The sequence below is a fragment of the Rhinoderma darwinii genome (genome assembly GCF_050947455.1).
Source record: "Rhinoderma darwinii isolate aRhiDar2 chromosome 3 unlocalized genomic scaffold, aRhiDar2.hap1 SUPER_3_unloc_2, whole genome shotgun sequence".
Taxonomy (NCBI): Eukaryota; Metazoa; Chordata; class Amphibia; order Anura; family Rhinodermatidae; genus Rhinoderma; species Rhinoderma darwinii.
This window is the reverse complement of record NW_027461745.1, coordinates 267,869-290,513: the sequence shown is the minus strand read 5'-3', so window position 1 is coordinate 290,513 and position 22,645 is coordinate 267,869. Positions and strand designations below refer to the sequence as shown.

General features: G+C 52.0%; 1 protein-coding gene across 2 annotated transcripts in view; it reads right to left on the bottom strand.

The window, feature by feature from the left end:
- The window catches only part of PCOLCE (procollagen C-endopeptidase enhancer), a 30,285-nt gene extending 15,639 nt beyond the window's left edge, over positions 1-14,646 (bottom strand). For both annotated transcript variants that reach the window (XM_075847328.1, XM_075847329.1), the window contains exon 1: positions 14,538-14,646. In XM_075847328.1, the coding sequence (XP_075703443.1) occupies positions 14,538-14,611 (74 nt within the window). In that variant the 5' untranslated portion in view covers positions 14,612-14,646. The remainder of the gene's footprint in view (positions 1-14,537) is intronic.
- Between the last annotated feature and the right edge of the window lie 7,999 nt (positions 14,647-22,645).

The following is a 22,645-nucleotide window of genomic DNA, read 5'->3' as shown; positions in this document are numbered from 1 at the left end:
GAGTACACCAGCCTGTGCCGCCCCCTATATACAGCCGTGTAAACATTATACACAGAGTCCACCAGCCTGTGCCGCCCTCTTTATACAGCCGTGTACACATTATATACAGAGTCCACCAGCCTGTGCCGCCCCCTATATACAGCCGTGTACATATTATATAGAGTCCACCAGCCTGTGCGGCCCCCTATATACAGCCGTGTACACATTATATACAGAGTCCGCCAGCCTGTGTGGCCCCCTATATACAGCCGTGTACACATTATATACAGAGTCCGCCAGCCTGTGCCGCCCCCTATATACAGCCGTGTACACATTATATACAGAGTCCACCAGCCTGTTCGGCCCCCTATATACAGCCGTGTACACATTATATACAGAGTCCACCAGCCTGTGCGGCCCCCTATATACAGCCGTGTACACATTATATACAGAGTCCACCAGCCTGTGCCGCCCCCTATATACAGCCGTGTACACATTATATACAGTGTCCGCCAGCCTGTGCGGCCCCCTATATACAGCCGTGTACACATTATATACAGAGTCCACCAGCCTGTGCCGCCCCCTATATACAGCCGTGTACACATTATATACAGTGTCCACCAGCCTGTGCCGCCCCCTATATACAGCCGTGTACACATTATATACAGAGTCCACCAGCCTGTGCGGTCCCCTATATACAGTCGTGTACACATTATATACAGAGTCCGCCAGCCTGTGCCGCGCCCTATATACAGCCGTGTACACATTATATACAGTGTCCGCCAGCCTGTGCCGCCCCCTATATGTAGCCGTGTACACATTATATACAGAGTCCACCAGCCTGTGCCGCCCCCTATATACAGCCGTGTACACATTATATACAGAGTGCACCAGCCTGTGCCGCCCCCTATATACAGCTGTGTACGCATTATATACAGAGTCCGCCAGCCTGTGCGGCCCCCTATATACAGCCGTGTACACATTATATACAGAGTCCGCCAGCCTCTGCCGCCCCCTATATACAGCCGTGTACACATTATATACAGACTCCACCAGCCTGTGCCGCCCCCTATATACAGCCGTGTACACATTATATACAGAGTCCACCAGCCTGTGCTTCCCCCTATATACAGCCGTGTACACATTATATACAGAGTCCACCAGCCTGTGCTTCCCTCTATATACAGCCGTGTACACATTATATACAGAGTCCACCAGCCTGTGCCACCCTCCATATACAGCCTTGTACACATTATAGAGTCCACCAGCCTGTGCCGCCCCCTATATACAGTCGTGTACACATTATATACAGAGTCCGCCAGCCTGTGCCGCCCCCTATATACAGCCGTGTACAAATTATATACAGAGTCCACCAACCTGTGCCGCCCCCTATATACAACCGTGTACACATTATATACAGTCTGCCAGCCTGTGCGGCCCCCTATATACAGCCATGTACACATTATATACAGAGTCCGCCAGCCTGTGCCTCCCCTATATACAGCCGTGTACACATTATATACAGAGTCCGCCAGCCTGTGCCGCCCCCTATATACAGCCGTGTACACATTATATACAGAGTCCACCAGCCTGTGCCACCCCCTATATACAGCCGTGTACACATTATATACAGAGTCCACCAGCCTGTGCCGCCCCCTATATACAGCCGTGTACACACTATATACAGAGTCCACCAGCCTGTGCCGCCCCCTATATACAGCCGTGTACACATTATATACAGAGTCCTCCAGCCTGTGCCTACCCCTATATACAGCCGTGTACACATTATATACAGAGTCCACCAGCCTGTGCCTCCCCCTATATACAGCAATGTACACATTATATACAGAGTCTGCCAGCCTGTGCGGCCCCCTATATACAGCCGTGTACACATTATATACAGAGTCCACCAGCCTGTGCCGCCCCTATATACAGCCGTGTACACATTATATACAGAGTCCACCAGCCTGTGCCGCCCCTATATACAGCCGTCTACACATTATATACACAGTCCACCAGCCTGTGCGGCCCCCTATATACAGCCTTGTACACATTATATACAGAGTCCACCAGCCTGTGCGGCCCCCTATATACAGCCGTGTACACATTATATACAGAGTCCGCCAGCCTGTGCCGCCCCTATATACAGCCGTGTACACATTATATACAGAGTCCACCAGCCTGTGCCGCCCCCTATATACAGCCGGGTACACATTATATACAGAGTCTGCCAGCCTGTGCGGCCCCCTATATACAGCCGTGTACACATTATATACAGAGTCCACCAGCCTGTCCGGCCCCCTATATACAGCCGTGTACACATTATATACAGAGTCCACCAGCCTGTGCAGCCCCCTATATACAGCCGGGTACACATTATATACAGAGTCTGCCAGCCTGTGCGGCCCCCTATATACAGCCGTGTACACATTATATACAGAGTCCGCCAGCCTGTGCCGCCCCTATATACAGCCGTGTACACATTATATACAGAGTCCACCAGCCTGTGCGGCCCCTATATACAGCCGTGTACACATTATATACACAGTCCACCAGCCTGTGCCCCCTATATACAGCCGTGTACACATTATATACAGAGTCCGCCAGCCTGTGCCACCCCTATATACAGCCGAGTACACATTATATACAGAGTCCACCAGCCTGTGCCTCTCACCCTATATACAGCCGTGTAAACACATTATATACAGAGTCCGCCAGCCTGTGCCGCCCCCTATATACAGCCGTGTACACATTATATACAGAGTCCTCCAGCCTGTGCCGCCCCCTATATACAGCCGTGTACACATTATATACAGACTCCACCAGCCTATGCCGCCCCTATATACAGCCGTGTACACATTATATACAGAGTCCACCAGCCTGTGCCTCCCCCTATATACAGCCGTGTACACATTATATACAGAGTCAACCAGCCTGTGTGGCCCCCTATATACAGCCATGTACACATTATATACAGAGTCCACCAGCCTGTGCGGCCCCCTATATACAGCCGTGTACACATTATATACAGAGTCCACCAGCCTGTGCGGCCCCCTATATACAGCCGTGTACACATTATATACAGAGTCCACCAGCCTGTGCCGCCCCTATATACAGCCGTGTACACATTATATACAGAGTCCACCAGCCTGTGTGGCCCCCTATATACAGCCTTGTACACATTATATACAGAGTCCACCAGCCTGTGCCGCCCCCTATATACAGCCGTGTACACATTATATACAGAGTCCGCCAGCCTGTGCCGCCCCCTATATACAGCCGTGTACACATTATATACAGAGTCCTCCAGCCTGTGCCGCCCCCTATATACAGCTGTGTACACATTATATACAGAGTCCACCAGCCTGTGCCTCCCCTATATACAGCCGTGTACACATTATATACAGAGTCCGCCAGCCTTTGCCGCCCCCTATATACAGCCATGTACACATTATATACAGAGTCCGCCAGCCTGTGCCTCCCCCTATATACAGCCGTGTACACATTATATACAGAGTCCTCCAGCCTGTGCTGCCCCCTATATACAGCCGTGTACACATTATATACAGACTCCACCAGCCTGTGCGGCCCCTATATACAGCCGTGTACACATTATATACAGAGTCCGCCAGCCTGTGCTTCCCACTATATACAGCCGTGTACACATTATATACAGAGTCCTCCAGCCTGTGCCGCCCCCTATATACAGCCGTGTACACATTATATACAGACTCCACCAGCCTGTGCGGCCCCTATATACAGCCGTGTACACATTATATACAGAGTCCGCCAGCCTGTGCCTCCCCCTATATACCGCCGTGTACACATTATATACAGAGTCCTCCAGCCTGTGCGGCCCCCTATATACAGCCGTGTACACATTATATACAGACTCCACCAGCCTGTGCGGCCCCTATATACAGCCGTGTACACATTATATACAGAGTCCACCAGCCTGTGCCGCCCCCTATATACAGCCGTGCACACATTATATACAGAGTCCACCAGCCTGTGCCGCCCCCTATATACAGCCGTGCACACATTATATACAGAGTCCGCCAGCCTGTGCCGCCCCCTATATACAGCCATGTACAAATTATATACAGAGTCCGCCAGCCTGTGCCGCCCCCTATATACAGCCGTGTACACATTATATACAGAGTCCGCCAGCCTGTGCCTCCCCCTATATACAGCCGTGTACACATTATATACAGACTCCACCAGCCTGTGCCAGCCCTATATACAGCCGTGTACACATTATATACAGAGTCCACCAGCCTGTGCCGCCCCTATATACAGCCGTGTATACATTATATACAGAGTCCACCAGCCTGTGCGGCCCCCTATATACAGCCGTGTACACATTATATACAGAGTCCACCAGCCTGTGCCTCCCCCTATATACAGCCGTGTACACATTATATACAGAGTCCGCCAGCCTGTGCCGCCCCCTATATACAGCCGTATACACATTATATACAGAGTCCTCCAGCCTGTGCCGCCCCCTATATACAGCCGGGTACACATTATATACAGAGTCCGCCAGCCTGTGCGGCCCCTATATACAGCCGTGTACACATTATATACACAGTCCACCAGCCTGTGCAGCCCCCTATATACAGCCGTGTACACATTATATACAGAGTCCACCAGCCTGTGCCGCCCCTATATACAGCCGTGTACACATTATATACATAGTCCGCCAGCCTGTGCCGCCCCCTTATATACAGCCGTGTACACATTATATACAGAGTCCTCCAGCCTGTGCCGCCCCATATATACAGCCGTGTACACATTATATACAGACTCCACCAGCCTATGCCGCCCCTATATACAGCCGTGTACACATTATATACAGAGTCAACCAGCCTGTGTGGCCCCCTATATACAGCCTTGTACACATTATATACAGAGTCCACCAGCCTGTGCCGCCCCCTATATACAGCCGTGTACACATTATATACAGAGTCCGCCAGCGTGTGCCGCCCCCTATATACAGCCGTGTACACATTATATACAGAGTCCTCCAGCCTGTGCCGCCCCCTATATACAGCCGTGTACACATTATATACAGAGTCCACCAGCCTGTGCCTTCCCCTATATACAGCCGTGTACACATTATATACAGAGTCCGCCAGCCTTTGCCGCCCCCTATATACAGCCGTGTACACATTATATACAGAGTCCGCCATCCTGTGCCGCCCCCTATATACAGCCGTGTACACATTATATACAGAGTCCACCAGCCTGTGCCGCCCCTCTATACAGCCGTGTACACATTATATACAGAGTCCGCCAGCCTGTGCCTCCCCCTATATACAGCCGTGTACACATTATATACAGAGTCCTCCAGTCTGTGCCGTCCCCTATATACAGCCGTGTACACATTATATACAGACTCCACCAGCCTGTGCGGCCCCTATATACAGCCGTGTACACATTATATACAGAGTCCGCCAGCCTGTGCCTCCCCCTATATACAGCCGTGTACACATTATATACAGAGTCCTCCAGCCTGTGCGGCCCCCTATATACAGCCGTGTACACATTATATACAGACTCCACCAGCCTGTGCGGCCCCTATATACAGCCGTGTACACATTATATACAGAGTCCTCCAGCCTGTGCCGCCCCCTATATACAGCCGTGTACACATTATATACAGAGTCCACCAGCCTGTGCCGCCCCCTATATACAACCGTGCACACATTATATACAGAGTCCGCCAGCCTGTGCCGCCCCCTATATACAGCCGTGTACACATTATATACAGAGTCCGCCAGCCTGTGCCGCCCCCTATATACAGCCGTGTACACATTATATACAGAGTTTGCCAGCCTGTGCCTCCCCCTATATACAGCCGTGTACACATTATATACAGACTCCACCAGCCTGTGCTGGCCCTATATACAGCCGTGTACACATTATATACAGAGTCCACCAGCCTGTGCCGCCCCCTATATACAGCCGTGTACACATTATATACAGAGTCCACCAGCCTGTGCGGCCCCCTATATACAGCCGTGTACACATATACAGAGTCCACCAGCCTGTGCCGCCCCCTATATACAGCCGTGTACACATTATATACACAGTCCACCAGCCTGTGCCGCCCCCTATATACAGCCGTGTACACATTATATAGAGTCCACCAGCCTGTGCCGCCCCCTATATACAGCCGTGTACACATTATATACAGAGTCCACCAGCCTGTGCCGCCCCCTATATACAACCGTGCACACATTATATACAGAGTCCGCCAGCCTGTGCCGCCCCCTATATACAGCCGTGTACACATTATATACAGAGTCCGCCAGCCTGTGCCGCCCCCTATATACAGCCGTGTACACATTATATACAGAGTTTGCCAGCCTGTGCCTCCCCCTATATACAGCCGTGTACACATTATATACAGACTCCACCAGCCTGTGCCGGCCCTACATACAGCCGTGTACACATTATATACAGAGTCCACCAGCCTGTGCCGCCCCCTATATACAGCCGTGTGCACATTATATACAGAGTCCACCAGCCTGTGCGGCCCCCTATATACAGCCGTGTACACATTATATACAGAGTACACCAGCCTGTGCCGCCCCCTATATACAGCCGTGTACACATTATATACACAGTCCACCAGCCTGTGCCGCCCCCTATATACAGCCGTGTACACATTATATACACAGTCCACCAGCCTGTGCCGCCCCCTATATACAGCCGTGTACACATTATATAGAGTCCACCAGCCTGTGCCGCCCCCTATATACAGCCGTGTACACATTATATACACAGTCCACCAGCCTGTGCCTCCCCCTATATACAGCCGTGTGCACATTATATACAGAGTCCACCAGCCTGTGCCTCCCCCTATATACAGCCGTATACACATTATATAGAGTCCGGCACGTTGTGAGGCCACACCGGGTGGAGTACATTATATGCGCAGGTTCTCGGCCTCCACACTGGCGTCTTTATGCCGGGACACAACGCTCATTCATTCCTGACCCCGACCACCTCCTCCAGTCACACCTCAAACACCTTCAATTGGGTTATAAGAGGCCGGAGCTGGAATCACAGGACGTCTCCGGAGGGGGAGGGGTGGTGGCCATTTATCAGCGCCGATCAGAATCACGACGTCTATGGTCAGAAGACAATGGTTTGCAGCCATTATAATAATATTATTACAGGACACGGCGACGCCTCCAGGACTGTTATACGGCTATTACAGACTTCAGATGACATCACTGCCTGGAATAGGAAAGATAAATGGAGCAGTTGCCCATAGCAACCAACGTATCTCCGGCTCATAGATCTCCCTCCTTGTATCATAGAGGCCTCCAACAGCAGCCAATCAGAGTGCACGGTTTATTCCTCAAGCGCGGTGTAGAGCTGTGATTTGTTGCTGCGGGGAGCGTCGGGTGATTTCAGGTGAACGCTGCAAGTCCAAAGTGTGAGCAAATGTTTACTGAACGCGGCGTCTGACCCCGAGCCCTGACCCCCTGCTACACTGTACCATAGACAATCCTCTGCTACACCCGCTGTCCCTCTACTCTACACCCGCTGTCCCTCTACTACACCTCCCCTCCCTCTACTACACCACCTGTCCATATACCACACCTCCCCTCCCTCTACTACACCTCCCCTCCCTTTACTACACCACCTGTCCATATACCACACCTCCCCTCTCTCTACTACACCACCTGTCCATATACCACACCTCCCCTCCCTCTACTACACCTCCTGTCCATATACCACACCTCCCCTCCCTCTACTACACCACTTGTCCATATATCACACCTCCCTTCCCTCTACTACACCTCCTGTCCATATATCACACCTCCCCTCCCTCTACTACACCACTTGTCCATATATCACACCTCCCCTCCCTCTACTACACCACCTGTCCATATACCACACCTCCCCTCCCTCTACTACACCACCTGTCCATATACCACACCTCCCCTCCCTCTACTACACCTCCTGTCCATATACCACACCTCCCCTCCCTCTACTACACCACTTGTCCATATATCACACCTCCCTTCCCTCTACTACAAATCCTGTCCATATACCACACCTCCCCTCCCTCTACTACACCACTTGTCCATATATCACACCTCCCCTCCCTCTACTACACCACCTGTCCATATACCACACCTCCCCTCCCTCTACTACACCACCTGTCCATATACCACACCTCCCCTCCCTCTACTACACCTCCTGTCCATATACCACACCTCCCCTCCCTCTACTACACCACCTGTCCATATACCACACCTCCCCTCCCTCTTCTACACCTCCTGTCCATATACCACACCTCCCCTCCCTCTACTACATCACCTGTCCATATACCACACCTCCCCTCCCTCTACTACACCTCCTGTCCATATACCGCACCTCCCCTCCCTCTACTACACCACCTGTCCATATACCGCACCTCCCCTCCCTCTACTACACCACCTGTCCATATACCGCACCTCCCCTCCCTCTACTACACCTCCTGTCCATATACCACACCTCCCCTCCCTCTACTACACGTCCTGTCCATATACCACACCTCCCCTCCCTCTACTATACTCCCTCTACTCTACTTATAGAGGAAGGGATTAATAGCACTATTTCTATTTTTGCAGATGACACCAAGCTATGCAATATAGTTCAGACTATGGAAGATGTTTGTGAATTGCAGGCAGATTTAAACAAACTAAGTGTCTGGGCGTCCACTTGGCAAATGAAGTTTAATGTAGATAAATGTAAAGTTATGCATCTGGGTACCAACAACCTGCAGGCATCATATGTCCTAGAGGGAGCAACACTGGGAGTAATAATCTGCAGCATCATATGTCCTAGGGGGAGCTACACTGGCGGATTCACTTGTTGAGAAGGATCTGGGTGTACTTGTAAATCATAAACTCAATAACAGCATGCAGTGTCAATCAGCTGCTTCAAAGGCCAGCAGGATATTGTGGTGTATTAAAAGAGGCATGGACTCGCGGGACAGGGATGTAATAATGCCACTTTACAAAGCATTAGTGAGGCCTCATCTAGAATATGCAGTTCAGTTCTGGGCTCCAGTTGATAGAAAGGATGCCCTGGAGTTGGAAAAAATACAAAGAAGAGCAACGAAGCTAATTAGGGGCATGGAGAATTTAAGTTATGAGGAAAGATTGAAAGAATTAAACCTATTTAGCCTTGAAAAAAGACGACTAAGGGGGGACATGATTAACTTATATAAATATATTAATGGCACATACAAAAAATATGGTGAAATCCTGTTCCTTGTAAAACCCCCTCAAAAAACAAGGGGGCACTCCCTCCGTCTGGAGAAAAAAAGGTTCAACCTGCAGAGGCGACAAGGCTTCTTTACTGTGAGAACTGTGAATCTATGGAATAGCCTACCGCAGGAGCTGGTCACAGCAGGGACAGTAAATGGCTTTAAAAAAGGGTTAGATAATTTCCTAGAACAAAAAAATATTCGCTCCTATGTGTAGAAATTTTTCCTTCCCTTTTCCCTTCCCTTGGTTGAACTTGATGGACATGTGTCTTTTTTCAGCCGTACTAACTATGTAACTATGTACTACACCTCCAGTCCATATACCACACTTCCCCTCCCTCTACTACACCTCCTGCCCATATACCACACCTCCCCTCCCTCTACTACACCACCTGTCCATATACCACACCTCCCCTCTCTCTACTACACCTCCTGTCCATATACCACACCTCCCCTCCCTCTACTACACCTCCTGTCCATACACGACACCTCCCCTCCCTCTACTACACCTCCTGTCCATACACCACACCTCCCCTCCCTCTACTACTCCTCCTGTCCATATACCACACCTCCCCTCCCTCTACTACACCTCCTGTCCATATACCACACCTCCCCTCCCTCTACTACACCACCTGTCCATACACCACACCTCCCCTCCCTCTACTACACCTCCTGTCCATACACCACACCTCCCCCTCCCTCTACTACACCTCCTGTCCATATACCACACCTTCCCTCCCTCTACTTCACCTCCTGTCCATATCCCACACCTCCCCTCCCTCTACTACACCTCCTGTCCATATACCACAACTCCCCTCCCTCTACTACACCTCCTGTCCATATACCACACCTCCCCTCCCTCTACTACACCTCCTGTCCCTATACCACACCTCCCCTCCCTCTACTACACCTCCAGTCCATATACCACACTTCCCCTCCCTCTACTACACCTCCAGTCCATATACCACACCTCCCCTCCCTCTACTACACCTCCTGTCCATATAACACACCTCCGCTCCCTCTACTACACCTCCTGTCCATACACCACACCTCCCCTCCCTCTACTACACCTCCTGTCCATATACCACACCTTCCCTCCCTCTACTTCACCTCCTGTCCATATCCCACACCTCCCCTCCCTCTACTACACCTCCTGTCCATATACCACAACTCCCCTCCCTCTACTACACCTCCTGTCCATATACCACACCTCCCCTCCCTCTACTACACCTCCTGTCCCTATACCACACCTCCCCTCCCTCTACTACACCTCCAGTCCATATACCACACTTCCCCTCCCTCTACTACACCTCCAGTCCATATACCACACCTCCCCTCCCTCTACTACACCTCCTGTCCATATAACACACCTCCGCTCCCTCTACTACACCTCCTGTCCATATACCACAACTCCCCTCCCTCTACTACACCTCCTGTCCATATACTACACCTCCAGTCCATATACCACACCTCCCCTCCCTGTACTACACCTCCTGTCCATATACCACACCTCCACTCCCTCTACTACACCTCCTGTCCATATACCACACCTCCCCTCCCTCTACTACACCTCCTGTCCATATACCACACCTACCCTCCCTCTACTAGACCACCTGTCCATACACAACACCTCCCCTCACTCTACTACACCTCCTGTCCATATACCACACCTGCCCTCCCTCTACACCTCCTGTCCATATACCACACCTCCCCTCCCTCTACTACACCCCCTGTCCATATACCACACCTCCCCTCCCTCTACTACACCTCCTGTCCATATACCACACCTCCCCTCCCTCTACTACACCTCCTGCCCATATACCACACCTCCCCTCCCTCTACTACACCTCCTGTCCATATACCACACCTCCCCTCCCTCTACTACACCTCCTGTCCATATACCACACCTCCCCTCCCTCTACTACACCTCCTGTCCATATACCACACCTCCCCTCCCTCTACTACACCTCCTGTCCATATACCACACCTCCCCTCCCTCTACTACACCTCCTGTCCATATAACACACCTCCGCTCCCTCTACTACACCTCCTGTCCATACACCACACCTCCCCTCCCTCTACTACACCTCCTGTCCATATACCACACCTTCCCTCCCTCTACTTCACCTCCTGTCCATATCCCACACCTCCCCTCCCTCTACTACACCTCCTGTCCATATACCACAACTCCCCTCCCTCTACTACACCTCCTGTCCATATACCACACCTCCCCTCCCTCTACTACACCTCCTGTCCCTATACCACACCTCCCCTCCCTCTACTACACCTCCAGTCCATATACCACACTTCCCCTCCCTCTACTACACCTCCAGTCCATATACCACACCTCCCCTCCCTCTACTACACCTCCTGTCCATATAACACACCTCCGCTCCCTCTACTACACCTCCTGTCCATATACCACAACTCCCCTCCCTCTACTACACCTCCTGTCCATATACTACACCTCCAGTCCATATACCACACCTCCCCTCCCTGTACTACACCTCCTGTCCATATACCACACCTCCACTCCCTCTACTACACCTCCTGTCCATATACCACACCTCCCCTCCCTCTACTACACCTCCTGTCCATATACCACACCTACCCTCCCTCTACTAGACCACCTGTCCATACACAACACCTCCCCTCACTCTACTACACCTCCTGTCCATATACCACACCTGCCCTCCCTCTACACCTCCTGTCCATATACCACACCTCCCCTCCCTCTACTACACCCCCTGTCCATATACCACACCTCCCCTCCCTCTACTACACCTCCTGTCCATATACCACACCTCCCCTCCCTCTACTACACCTCCTGCCCATATACCACACCTCCCCTCCCTCTACTACACCTCCTGTCCATATACCACACCTCCCCTCCCTCTACTACACCTCCTGTCCATATACCACACCTCCCCTCCCTCTACTACACCTCCTGTCCATATACCACACCTCCCCTCCCTCTACTACACCTCCTGTCCATATACCACACCTCCCCTCCCTCTACTACACCTCCTGTCCATATACCACACCTCCCCTCTTTCTACTACACCTCCTGTCCATATACCACACCTCCCCTCCCTCTACTACACCTCCTGTCCATATACCACACCTCCCCTCCCTCTACTACACCTCCTGTCCATATACCACACCTCCCCTCCCTCTACTACACCTCCTGTCCATATACCACACCTCCCCTCCCTCTACTACACCTCCTGTCCATATACCACACCTCCCCTCCCTCTACTACACCTCCTGTCCATATACCACAACTCCCCTCCCTCTACTACACCTCCTGTCCATATACCACACCTCCCCTCCCTCTACTACACCTCCTGTCCATATACCACACCTCCCCTCCCTCTACTACACCTCCTGTCCATATACCACAACTCCCCTCCCTCTACTACACCTCCTGTCCATATACCACACCTCCCCTCCCTCTACTACACCTCCTGTCCATACACCACACCTCCCCTCCCTCTACTACACCTCCTGTCCATATACCACACCTCCCCTCCCTCTACTACACCTCCTGTCCATATACCCCACCTCCTGTCCATATACCACACCTCCCCTCCCTCTACTACACCTCCTGTCCATATACCACACCTCCCCTCCCTCTACTACACCTCCAGTCCATACACCACACCTCCCCTCCCTCTACTACACCTCCTGTCCATATACCACACCTCCCCTCCCTCTACTACACCTCCTGTCCATATACCACACCTCCCCTCCCTCTACTACACCTCCTGTCCATATACCACACCTCCCCTCCCTCTACTACACCTCCTGTCCATATACCACACCTCCCCTCCCTCTACTGCACCTCCTGTCCATATACTACACCTACAGTCCATATACCACACCTCCCCTCCCTCTACTACACCTCCTGTCCATATACCACACCTCCCCTCCCTCTACTACACCTCCTGTCCATATACCACACCTCCCCTCCCTCTACTACACCTACTGTCCATATACCACACCTCCCCTCCCTCTACTACACCTCCTGTCCATATACCACACCTCCCCTCCCTCTACTACACCTGTCCATATACCACACCTCCCCTCCCTCTACTACACCTCCTGTCCATATACCACACCTCCCCTCCCTCTACTACTCCTCCTGTCATTATACCACACCTCCCCTCCCTCTACTACACCTCCCCTCCCTCTACTACACCTCCTGTCCATATACCACACTTCCCCTCCCTCTACTACACCTCCTGTCCATATACCACACCTCCCGTCCCTCTACTGCAACTACTCGATCTTTACTATATCTCTTGTCCTTCCACTACACCTCTACTACACCTCCAGATCCTCCGCTACACCTCCAGACCCTCCGCTGCACCTCCAGACCCTCCGCTGCACCTCCAGACCCTCCGCTGCACCTCCAGACCCTCCTCTGCCCCTCCAGTCCCTCCGCTACACGTCCAGACCCTCCTCTGCACCTCCAGACCCTCCGCTGCACCTCCAGACCCTCCGCTGCACTTCCAGACGCTTCGCTGCACCTCCAGACCTGCCGCTGCACCTCCAGACCTGCCGCTGCACCTCCAGACCCTCCGCTGCACCTCCAGACCTGCCGCTGCACCTCCAGACTCTCCGCTGCACCTCCAGACCCTCCGCTTCACCTCCAGTCCCTCCGCTACGCTTACTTCCAGTCCCTCCGCTACGCTTACTTCCAGTCCCTCCGCTACGCTTACTTCCAGTCCCTCCGCTACGCTTACTTCCAGACCCTCCGCCACGCTTACTTCCAGTCCCTCCGCTACGCTTACTTCCAGTCCCTCCGCTACGCTTACTTCCAGTCCCTCCGCTAAACCTCCAGTCCCTCCGCTACACCTCCAGAACCTCCGCTACACCTCCAGAACCTCCGCTACACCTCCAGAACCTCCGCTACACCCCCAGACCCTCCGCTACACCTCCAGACCCTTCGCTGCACCTCCAGACCCTCCGCTGCACCTCCAGACCCTCCGCTGCACCTCCAGACCCTCCGCTGCACCTCCAGTCCCTCCGCTACACCTCCAGTCCCTCCGCTACACTCCCAGTCCCTCCGCTACACTCCCAGTCCCTCCGCTACACTCCCAGTCCCTCCGCTACACCCCCAGTCCCTCTGCTACACCTCCAGTTCCTCTGCTACACCTTCTGCCTCTTCATAACTCCAGTTGTATCTGTTCCTGCAGATCTGGCTCTGCTACATCCCCTGACTTAGCTGACTACTCAGTTGGAAGAAGTGCGGGGTGATAGGAGTGGGCATTCTTCTTACCTGGTGTAGTTGGTGCTTTGTGCACAGCAGAGTCCAAGACAGAGGGTGAAGCAGAGCAGCAGAGCGGAGATCATGGTGCAGACAGGACGAGGAATGAAGCAGCAGATAAGAGTCAGTGTGCAAGACCAGGAGCAGCGGGGGCGGGGTGGGGGGTAATGGAAAACAGATGTGCACTGTGCTCCCCTCCAAATACACTGTACTCATCGTATACACTCACTATATCTACACAATATTACACATACACAGAGCGCTCACCGTATACACTCACATATATACACACACACACACACACACACACACACACTGTACACACACATATATATATATATTTTTAGGTGGAGGGCTGTATAGCACTATATACAAGGGGAGGTGGGAGCCTGTATAGCACTATATACAAGGGGAGATGGGGGCTGTACGGCACTGTCTACTAGGTGGAGGTGGAGGGCTGTATGGCACTGTTTACAAGGGGAGATCGAGGGCTTTATGGCACACTACAAGGGGGAGGTGGGGGCACTGTCTACAAGGGGAGGTGGGGGGCTGTATGTCACTTTCTACAAGGGGAAGTGGGGGCTGTATGGCACTGTCTACAAGGGGAAGTGGGGTGCTGTATGGCACTGTTTACAAGGAAGTGTGGGGCTGTATTGCACTGTCTACAAGGGGAAATCGAGGGCTTTATGGCACACTACAAGGGGGAGGAGGGGGCACTGTCTACAAGGGGAGGTGGGGTGCTGTATGGCACCGTCTACAAGGAAGTGGGGGGCTGTATTGCACTGTCTACAAGGGGAAATGGAGGGCTTTATGGCACACTACAAGGGGGAGGAGGGGGCACTGTCTACAAGGGGAGGTGGGGGGCTGTATGGCACCGTCTACAAGGAAGTGGGGGGCTGTATTGCACTGTCTACAAGGGGAAATCGAGGGCTTTATGGCACACTACAAGGGGGAGGAGGGGGCACTGTCTACAAGGGGAGGTGGGGGGCTGTATGTCACTTTCTACAAGGGGAAGTGGGGGCTGTATGGCACTGTCTACAAGGGGAAGTGGGGTGCTGTATGGCACTGTTTACAAGGAAGTGTGGGGCTGTATTGCACTGTCTACAAGGGGAAATCGAGGGCTTTATGGCACACTACAAGGGGGAGGATGGGGCACTGTCTACAAGGGGAGGTGGGGTGCTGTATGGCACCGTCTACAAGGAAGTGGGGGGCTGTATTGCACTGTCTACAAGGGGAAATCGAGGGCTTTATGGCACACTACAAGGGGGAGGAGGGGGCACTGTCTACAAGGGGAGGTGGGGGGCTGTATGGCACTGTCTACAAGGGGAAGTAGGGTGCTGTATGGCACTGTGCAAGGGGAAGTGAGGGGATGTATGGTACTATCTACAAGTGGAAGTGGGGGGCTGTACGGCACTGTCTACAAGGGGAAATCGAGGGCTTTATGGCACACTACAAGTGGGAGGTGGGGGCACTGTCTACAAGGGGAGGTGGGGGCTGTATGGCACTGTGTACAAGGGGAGGTGGGGGGCTGTATGGCACTGTCTACAAGGGGAAGTGGGGTGCTGTATGGCACTGTTTACAAGGAAGTGGGGGGCTGTATGGCCCTGTCTACAAGGGGAAATCGAGGGCTTTATGGCACACTACAAGGGGAAGGTGGGGGACTGTATGGCACTGTCTACAAAGGGAAGTGGGGTGCTGTATGGCACTATCTACTAGGGGAGGTGGGAGCTGTATGATACTGTGTACAAGGGGAGGTGGGGGGCTGTATGGCACTGTCTACAAGGGAAAGTGGGGGGCTGTATGGCATGGTCTACAAGGGGAAGTGGGGGGCTGTATGGCACTGTCTACAAGGAAGTTGGGGGCTGTATGGTACTCTCTACAAGTGGAAGTGGGGGGCTGTATGGTACTCTCTACAAGTGGAAGTGGGGTGCTGTATGGCACTGTCTACAAGGAAGTGGGGGGCTGTATGACATTGTCTACAAGGGGAGGTGGGGGCTGTATGGCACTGTCTACAAAGGGAAGTGGGGGGCTGTATCGCACTGTCTACAAGGAAGTGGGGGGCTGTATGGTACTGTCTACAAGGGGGAGGTCGGGGGCACTGTCTACTAGGGGGAAGTGGGGGGCTGTATGGTACTGTGTACAAGGGGAGGTGGGGGGCTGTATGGCACTGTCTACAAGGAGAAGTGGGGGGCTGTATGGCACTGTCTACAAGGGGAAGTGGGAGGCTGTATGGCACTGTCTACAAGGGGAAGTGGGGGGCTGTATGGCACTGTCTACAAGGGGATGTGGGGGCTGTATGGCACTGTCTACAAAGGGAAGTGGGGTGCTGTATGGCACTGTCTACAAGAGGGAGGTCGGGGGCACTGTCTACTAGGGGAAGGTGGGGGGCTTTATGGCACTGTCTACTAGGTGGAGGTGTGGGCTGTACGGCACTGTCTACAAGGGGAAGTGGGGGGCTGTATGGCACGGTCTACAAGGGGAAGTCGGGGGCTGTATGGCACTGTCTACAAGGAAGTGGGGGGGCTGTATGGCACTGTCTACAAGGGGAAGTGGGGGGCTGTATGGCACTGTCTACAAGGAAGTGGGGGGCTGTATGGCACTGTCTACAAGGGGAGGTGGGGGGCTGTATGGCACTGTCTACAAAGGGAAGTGGGGTACTGTATGGCACTGTCTACAAGAGGGAGGTCGGGGGCACTGTCTACTAGGGGAAGGTGAGGGGCTTTATGGCACTGTCTACAAGGGGAAGTGGGGGGCTGTATGGCACTGTCTACAAGGAAGTGGGGGGCTGTATGGCACTGTCTACAAGGGGAGGTGGGGGGCTGTATGGCACTGTCTACAAAGGGAAGTGGGGTGCTGTATGGCACTGTCTACAAAGGGGAGGTCGGGGGCACTGTCTACTAGGTGGAGGTGGGGGGCTGTACGGCACTGTCTACAAGGGGAAGTGGGGGGCTGTACGGCACTGTCTACAAGGGGAAGTGGGGGGGCTCTATGGCACTGTCTACAAGGGGATGTGGGGGGCTGCATGGCACTGTCTACAAGCGGACGTGGGGGCTGTATGGCACTGTCTACAAAGGGAAGTGGGGTGCTGTATGGCACTGTCCACAAGGAAGTAGAGAGCTGTATGGCACTGTCTACAAGAGGGACGTCAGGGGCACTGTCTACTAGGGGAAAATGGGGGGCTTTATGGCACTGTCTACTAGGTGGAGGTGGGGGCTGTACGGCACTGTCTACAAGTAGAAGTGGGGGGCTGTACGGCACTGTCTACAAGTAGAAGTGGGGGGCTGTATGGCACTGTCTACAAGGGGAAGTGGGGGGCTGTATGGCACTGTCTACAAGGGGAAGTCGGGGGCTGTATGGCACTGTCTACAAGGGGAAGTCGGGGGCTGTATGGCACTGTCTACAAGGGGAGGTGGGGGCTGTATGGCACTGTCTACAAAGGGAAGTGGGGTGCTGTATGGCACTGTCTACAAAGGGGAGGTCGTGGGCACTGTCTACTAGGTGGAGGTGGGGGGCTGTACGGCACTGTCTACAAGGGGAAGTGGGGGGCTGTATGGCACTGTCTACAAGGGGAAGTGGGGGGCTGTATGGCACTGTCTACAAGGGGAAGTGGGGGGGCTGTGTGGCACGGTCTACAAGGAGATGTGGGGGGCTGTATGGCACTGTCTACAAGGGGACGTGGGGGCTGCAAGGCACGGTCTATAAAGGGAAGTGGGGTGCTGTATGGCACTGTCCACAAGGAAGTAGAGAGCTGTATGTCACTGTCTACAAGAGGGAGGTCGGGGGCACTGTCTAATAGGGGAAGGTGGGGGGCTGTATGGCACTGTCTACTAGGTGGAGGTGGGGGCTATACGGCACTGTCTACAAGTAGAAGTGGGGGGCTGTATGGCACTGTCCACAAGGAAGTAGAGAGCTGTATGGCACTGTCTACAAGAGGGAGGTCGGGGGCACTGTCTACTAGGGGAAGGTGGGGGGCTGTACGGCACTGTCTACAAATAGAAGTGGGGGGCTGTATGGCACTGTCTACAAGGGGAAGTGGGGGGCTGTATGGCACTGTCTACAAGGGGAAGTCGGGGGCTGTATGGCACTGTCTACAAGGGGAGGTGGGGGCTGTTTGGCACTGTCTACAAAGGGAAGTGGGGTGCTGAAATGGCACTGTCTACAAAGGGGAGGTCGGGGGCACTGTCTTCTAGGTGGAGGTGGGGGCTGTACGGCACTGTCTACAAGGGGAAGTGGGGGGCTGTATGGCACTTTCTACAAGGGGAAGTGGGGGGCTGTATGGCACTGTCTACAAGGGGACGTGGGGGCTGTATGGCACTGTCTACAAAGGGAAGTGGGGTGCTGTATGGCACTGTCCACAAGGAAGTAGAGAGCTGTATGGCACTGTCTACAAGAGGGAGGTCGGGGGCACTGTCTACTAGGGGAAGGTGGGGAGCTGTATGGCACTGTCTACAAGGGGAGGTGGGGGCTGTATGACACTGTCTACATAGGACTGCAGGTAACATCTACTACATTATCTGTACTCTGATTTATTACTGTGTTATCTGTGGTGTTACATAGGACTGCAGGTAACACTACTACATTATCTGTACTCAGAGTTATCACTGTGTTATATGTGGTGTTACATAGGACTGCAGGTAACACTACTACATTATCTGTACTCAGAGAGTTATCACTGTATTATCTGTGGTGTTACATAGGACTGCAGGTAACACTACTATATTATCTGTACTCAGAGAGTTATCACTGTGTTATCTGTGGTGTTACATAGGACTGCAGGTAACATCTACTACATTATCTGTACTCAGAGAGTTATCACTGTGTTATCTGTGGTGTTAAATAGGACTGCAGGTAACACTACTACATGATCTGTACTGTGTATATATGTGCCTGTGTGGGTATATATGGGTCTGTATGTGAATGTGCCTTTTATGTATTTGTATATGTTTCTGTCTGCGTAATTATCTGTATTTATGTCTGTACAGTATATATGTTCCAGTATGTGCGTGTCTATATATGTGGTTATTTTTTGGTTTGTGTAGGGGGCGGCAATAGAGAGTCCCGCACAGGGCGCCATCCAACCGGAGTCCGGCCCTACACACACTATATATATATACCCGCACACTACACAATCTACACTTACTTACCGTACACACTCACTATATATGTATACACTCTGTGCATTGACTATGTACACACACTACACTATGTGTGTATATATATATGCAAAAAAAAAAAATGGAGCAGCACTGTAGCGGATAAGTCTCGCAGCCGGTGCAAGGCTTCAGAGCAGCGACCCCTCCTCACAATAGTAGAACGAATGGCAAGGAAGCAGCACTCAAAAAACGGTAGCTTTATTCCCCACATATCAGTCACCACTAAGTAGTGATTGATTACACTAGATCAGGGTTTAGTGAGGGTCCGAGCTGAGCACTAAGGGAATGTTCACACGCAAAATCCAAAACATCTGAAAATGACGGAGCCGTTTTCAAGGGGACCCCCCTCTGATTTTCAGCCGTTTTTGTAGCCAAAAACAGGTTTTTTTTAAGGCGTTTTTGGAGCGTTTTTTCTATTGACACAAAGAAAAACGGCTTAAGAAGTGACACGCTTCTTCTTACGCAATGATTTTTTTTTTGACAGCTTATATGGACAGTGAAGCCGAGGCTTTCAACTATGGAGTCCCCAGCCAGAGCATCGCAACATCTCTGGTCGGGGATTCCGCTCCTGGAGGAACCCCCGGCGTCACTATCCATGTATGGACAGTGACGTCAGGGGCTAATCCTGATGCGGAATCCCCGGCCAGAGCGCTGCCGACACTCTGGCAGGGGATTCCGCTCTTAGACGAAGCCCCTGACGTCACTGTCCATATATGGATACTGATGCCGGGGGTTTCTCCAGCAGCAGAATCCCAGAGGGACTCCGCTCCTACAGGGGGGGGGGGGTGCTATCTACATGGGCACTATGGCACTATATGGGCTCTGGCACTTTGTGTGTCGATATCACTTTATATGTGGGCACTGTGGCACTGCACAAACTAATTGGCGCTGTGGCACTATGTGGGCACTATGGCACTTTCTATAGTAGGCACTAAGATGCTATGTGGGCATTATCTACAGTGGACGCTGTGGCTCTATCTACATGGGCACTATCTACCGTGGGCACTGGCACTATCTGCAGTGGGCACTGTGGTACTATCTGCAGGGACATTGCTGCTCTATCTACATGGACATTGTGGTGTTTTCAGGGGGTTGGGACAAAAAACAAACCTGACAAATTAAATCAATTTTTATTTTTTTTGTTAACGATCATGAAAAACGGAGAGACGGACTGGAAATGGATGAAAATTTAGAGGCACTGATGCAGAATGGCCATAAAATACTGTTCGTTTTTAAAGCAATTTTTTTTCACTAGGCAATTCTGACCCGTGGATCTGCAGCAGAAATCCGAGGCTTATCTGCCCACTAGAGATAGTGCCACACAATGCCCCTTATAGAGAGTGCCACACTGTTTCCCCTTGTAGATAGTGACACATATAAGTGCCCTTTATAGATCGTTGCAATGCAGTGCCCCCTGTAGACAATGTTACTCAATGCCCACTGTAGATGGTGGTAGACAATGTCCCATCTAGACAATGCCCTACAGTCCCACATAGATTTATACAGCTCCCATAGAGTTACATTATAATATTCTGCTGCCTACAACCACCACTAGGGGAGCTCACTACATACAGCTATATACAGCTCCCATTGAGTTACATGATAACATTTTACTGCCTGCAGTCACCACTAGGGGGAGCTCACTACATACAAATATGTATATACAGCTCTCATAGAGATACATAACATACTGCTGCCTGCAGCCACCATTAGGGGGAGCTCACTACATACAAATATATACAGCTCTCATAGAGATACATAACATACTGCTGCCTGCAGTCACCACTAGAGGGAGCTCACTACATACTGATATATACAGCTCCCATAGTTACAGGATAACATTCTGCTGCATGCAACCACCACTAGGGGGAGCTCACTACATACAGATATATACAGCTCCCATAGAGTCACATGATGACATTCTACTGCCTGCAGCCATCACTAGGGGAGCTCACTACATACAGACGTATAAAGCTCTCATAGAGTTACATGATAACATTCTGCTGCCTACAGCCACCACTAGGGGGAGCTCACTACATACAGACGTATAAAGCTCCCATAGAGTTACATGATAACATTCTGCTGCCTGCAGTCACCAGTAAGTGGAGCTCACTACATACAGATATATACAGCTCCCATAGAGTCACATGATGACATTCTACTGCCTGCAGCCACCACTGGGGGGGGGGGGTGCTCACTACATACAGACGTATAAAGCTTCCATAGAGTTACATGATAACATTCTGCTGCCTGCAGCCACCACTAGAGGGAGCTCACTACATACAGATATATACAGCTCCCATAGAGTCACATGATGACGTCCAACTGCCTGCAGCCACCACTAGGGGGAGCTCACTACATACAGATATATATAGCTCCCATAAAGTTACATGATTACATTCTACTGCCTGCAGCCACCACTAGGGGAGCTCACTACATACAGACGTATAAAGCTCTCATAGAGTTACATGATAACATTCTGCTGCCTGCAGCCACCACCAGAGGGAGCTCACTGCATACAGATATATACAGCTCCCATAGAGTCACATGATGACGTTCTACTGCCTGCAGCCACCACTAGGGGGTGCTCACTACATACAGACATATACAGCTCCCATAGAGTTACATGATAACATTCTGCTGCCTGCAGCCACCAGTAAGTAGAGCTTACGTTATAGGGCTTCATACACTGCACTCAGTTAACATCGTTAACCCTTCAGCAGTGAGCTTCCGCTAGTGGTGGCTGCCGGAAGCCAGAATGTAAATGTTTTACTGTAGCCGAGTACCTGCTTTACTGCCCTAATAGTGGCCTTATACATTCTATATACCACACTCCTATGATGTCATCATGCAATCCAGTATTGATCTTCACAGTCAGAGCAGCATTATCATTTCTGCTGATTTCCTGTTAGCTCTCAGGCTGCAGGACCCGTCCTGCTGGTTCAATGTCTGCACAGAGCACGCTTT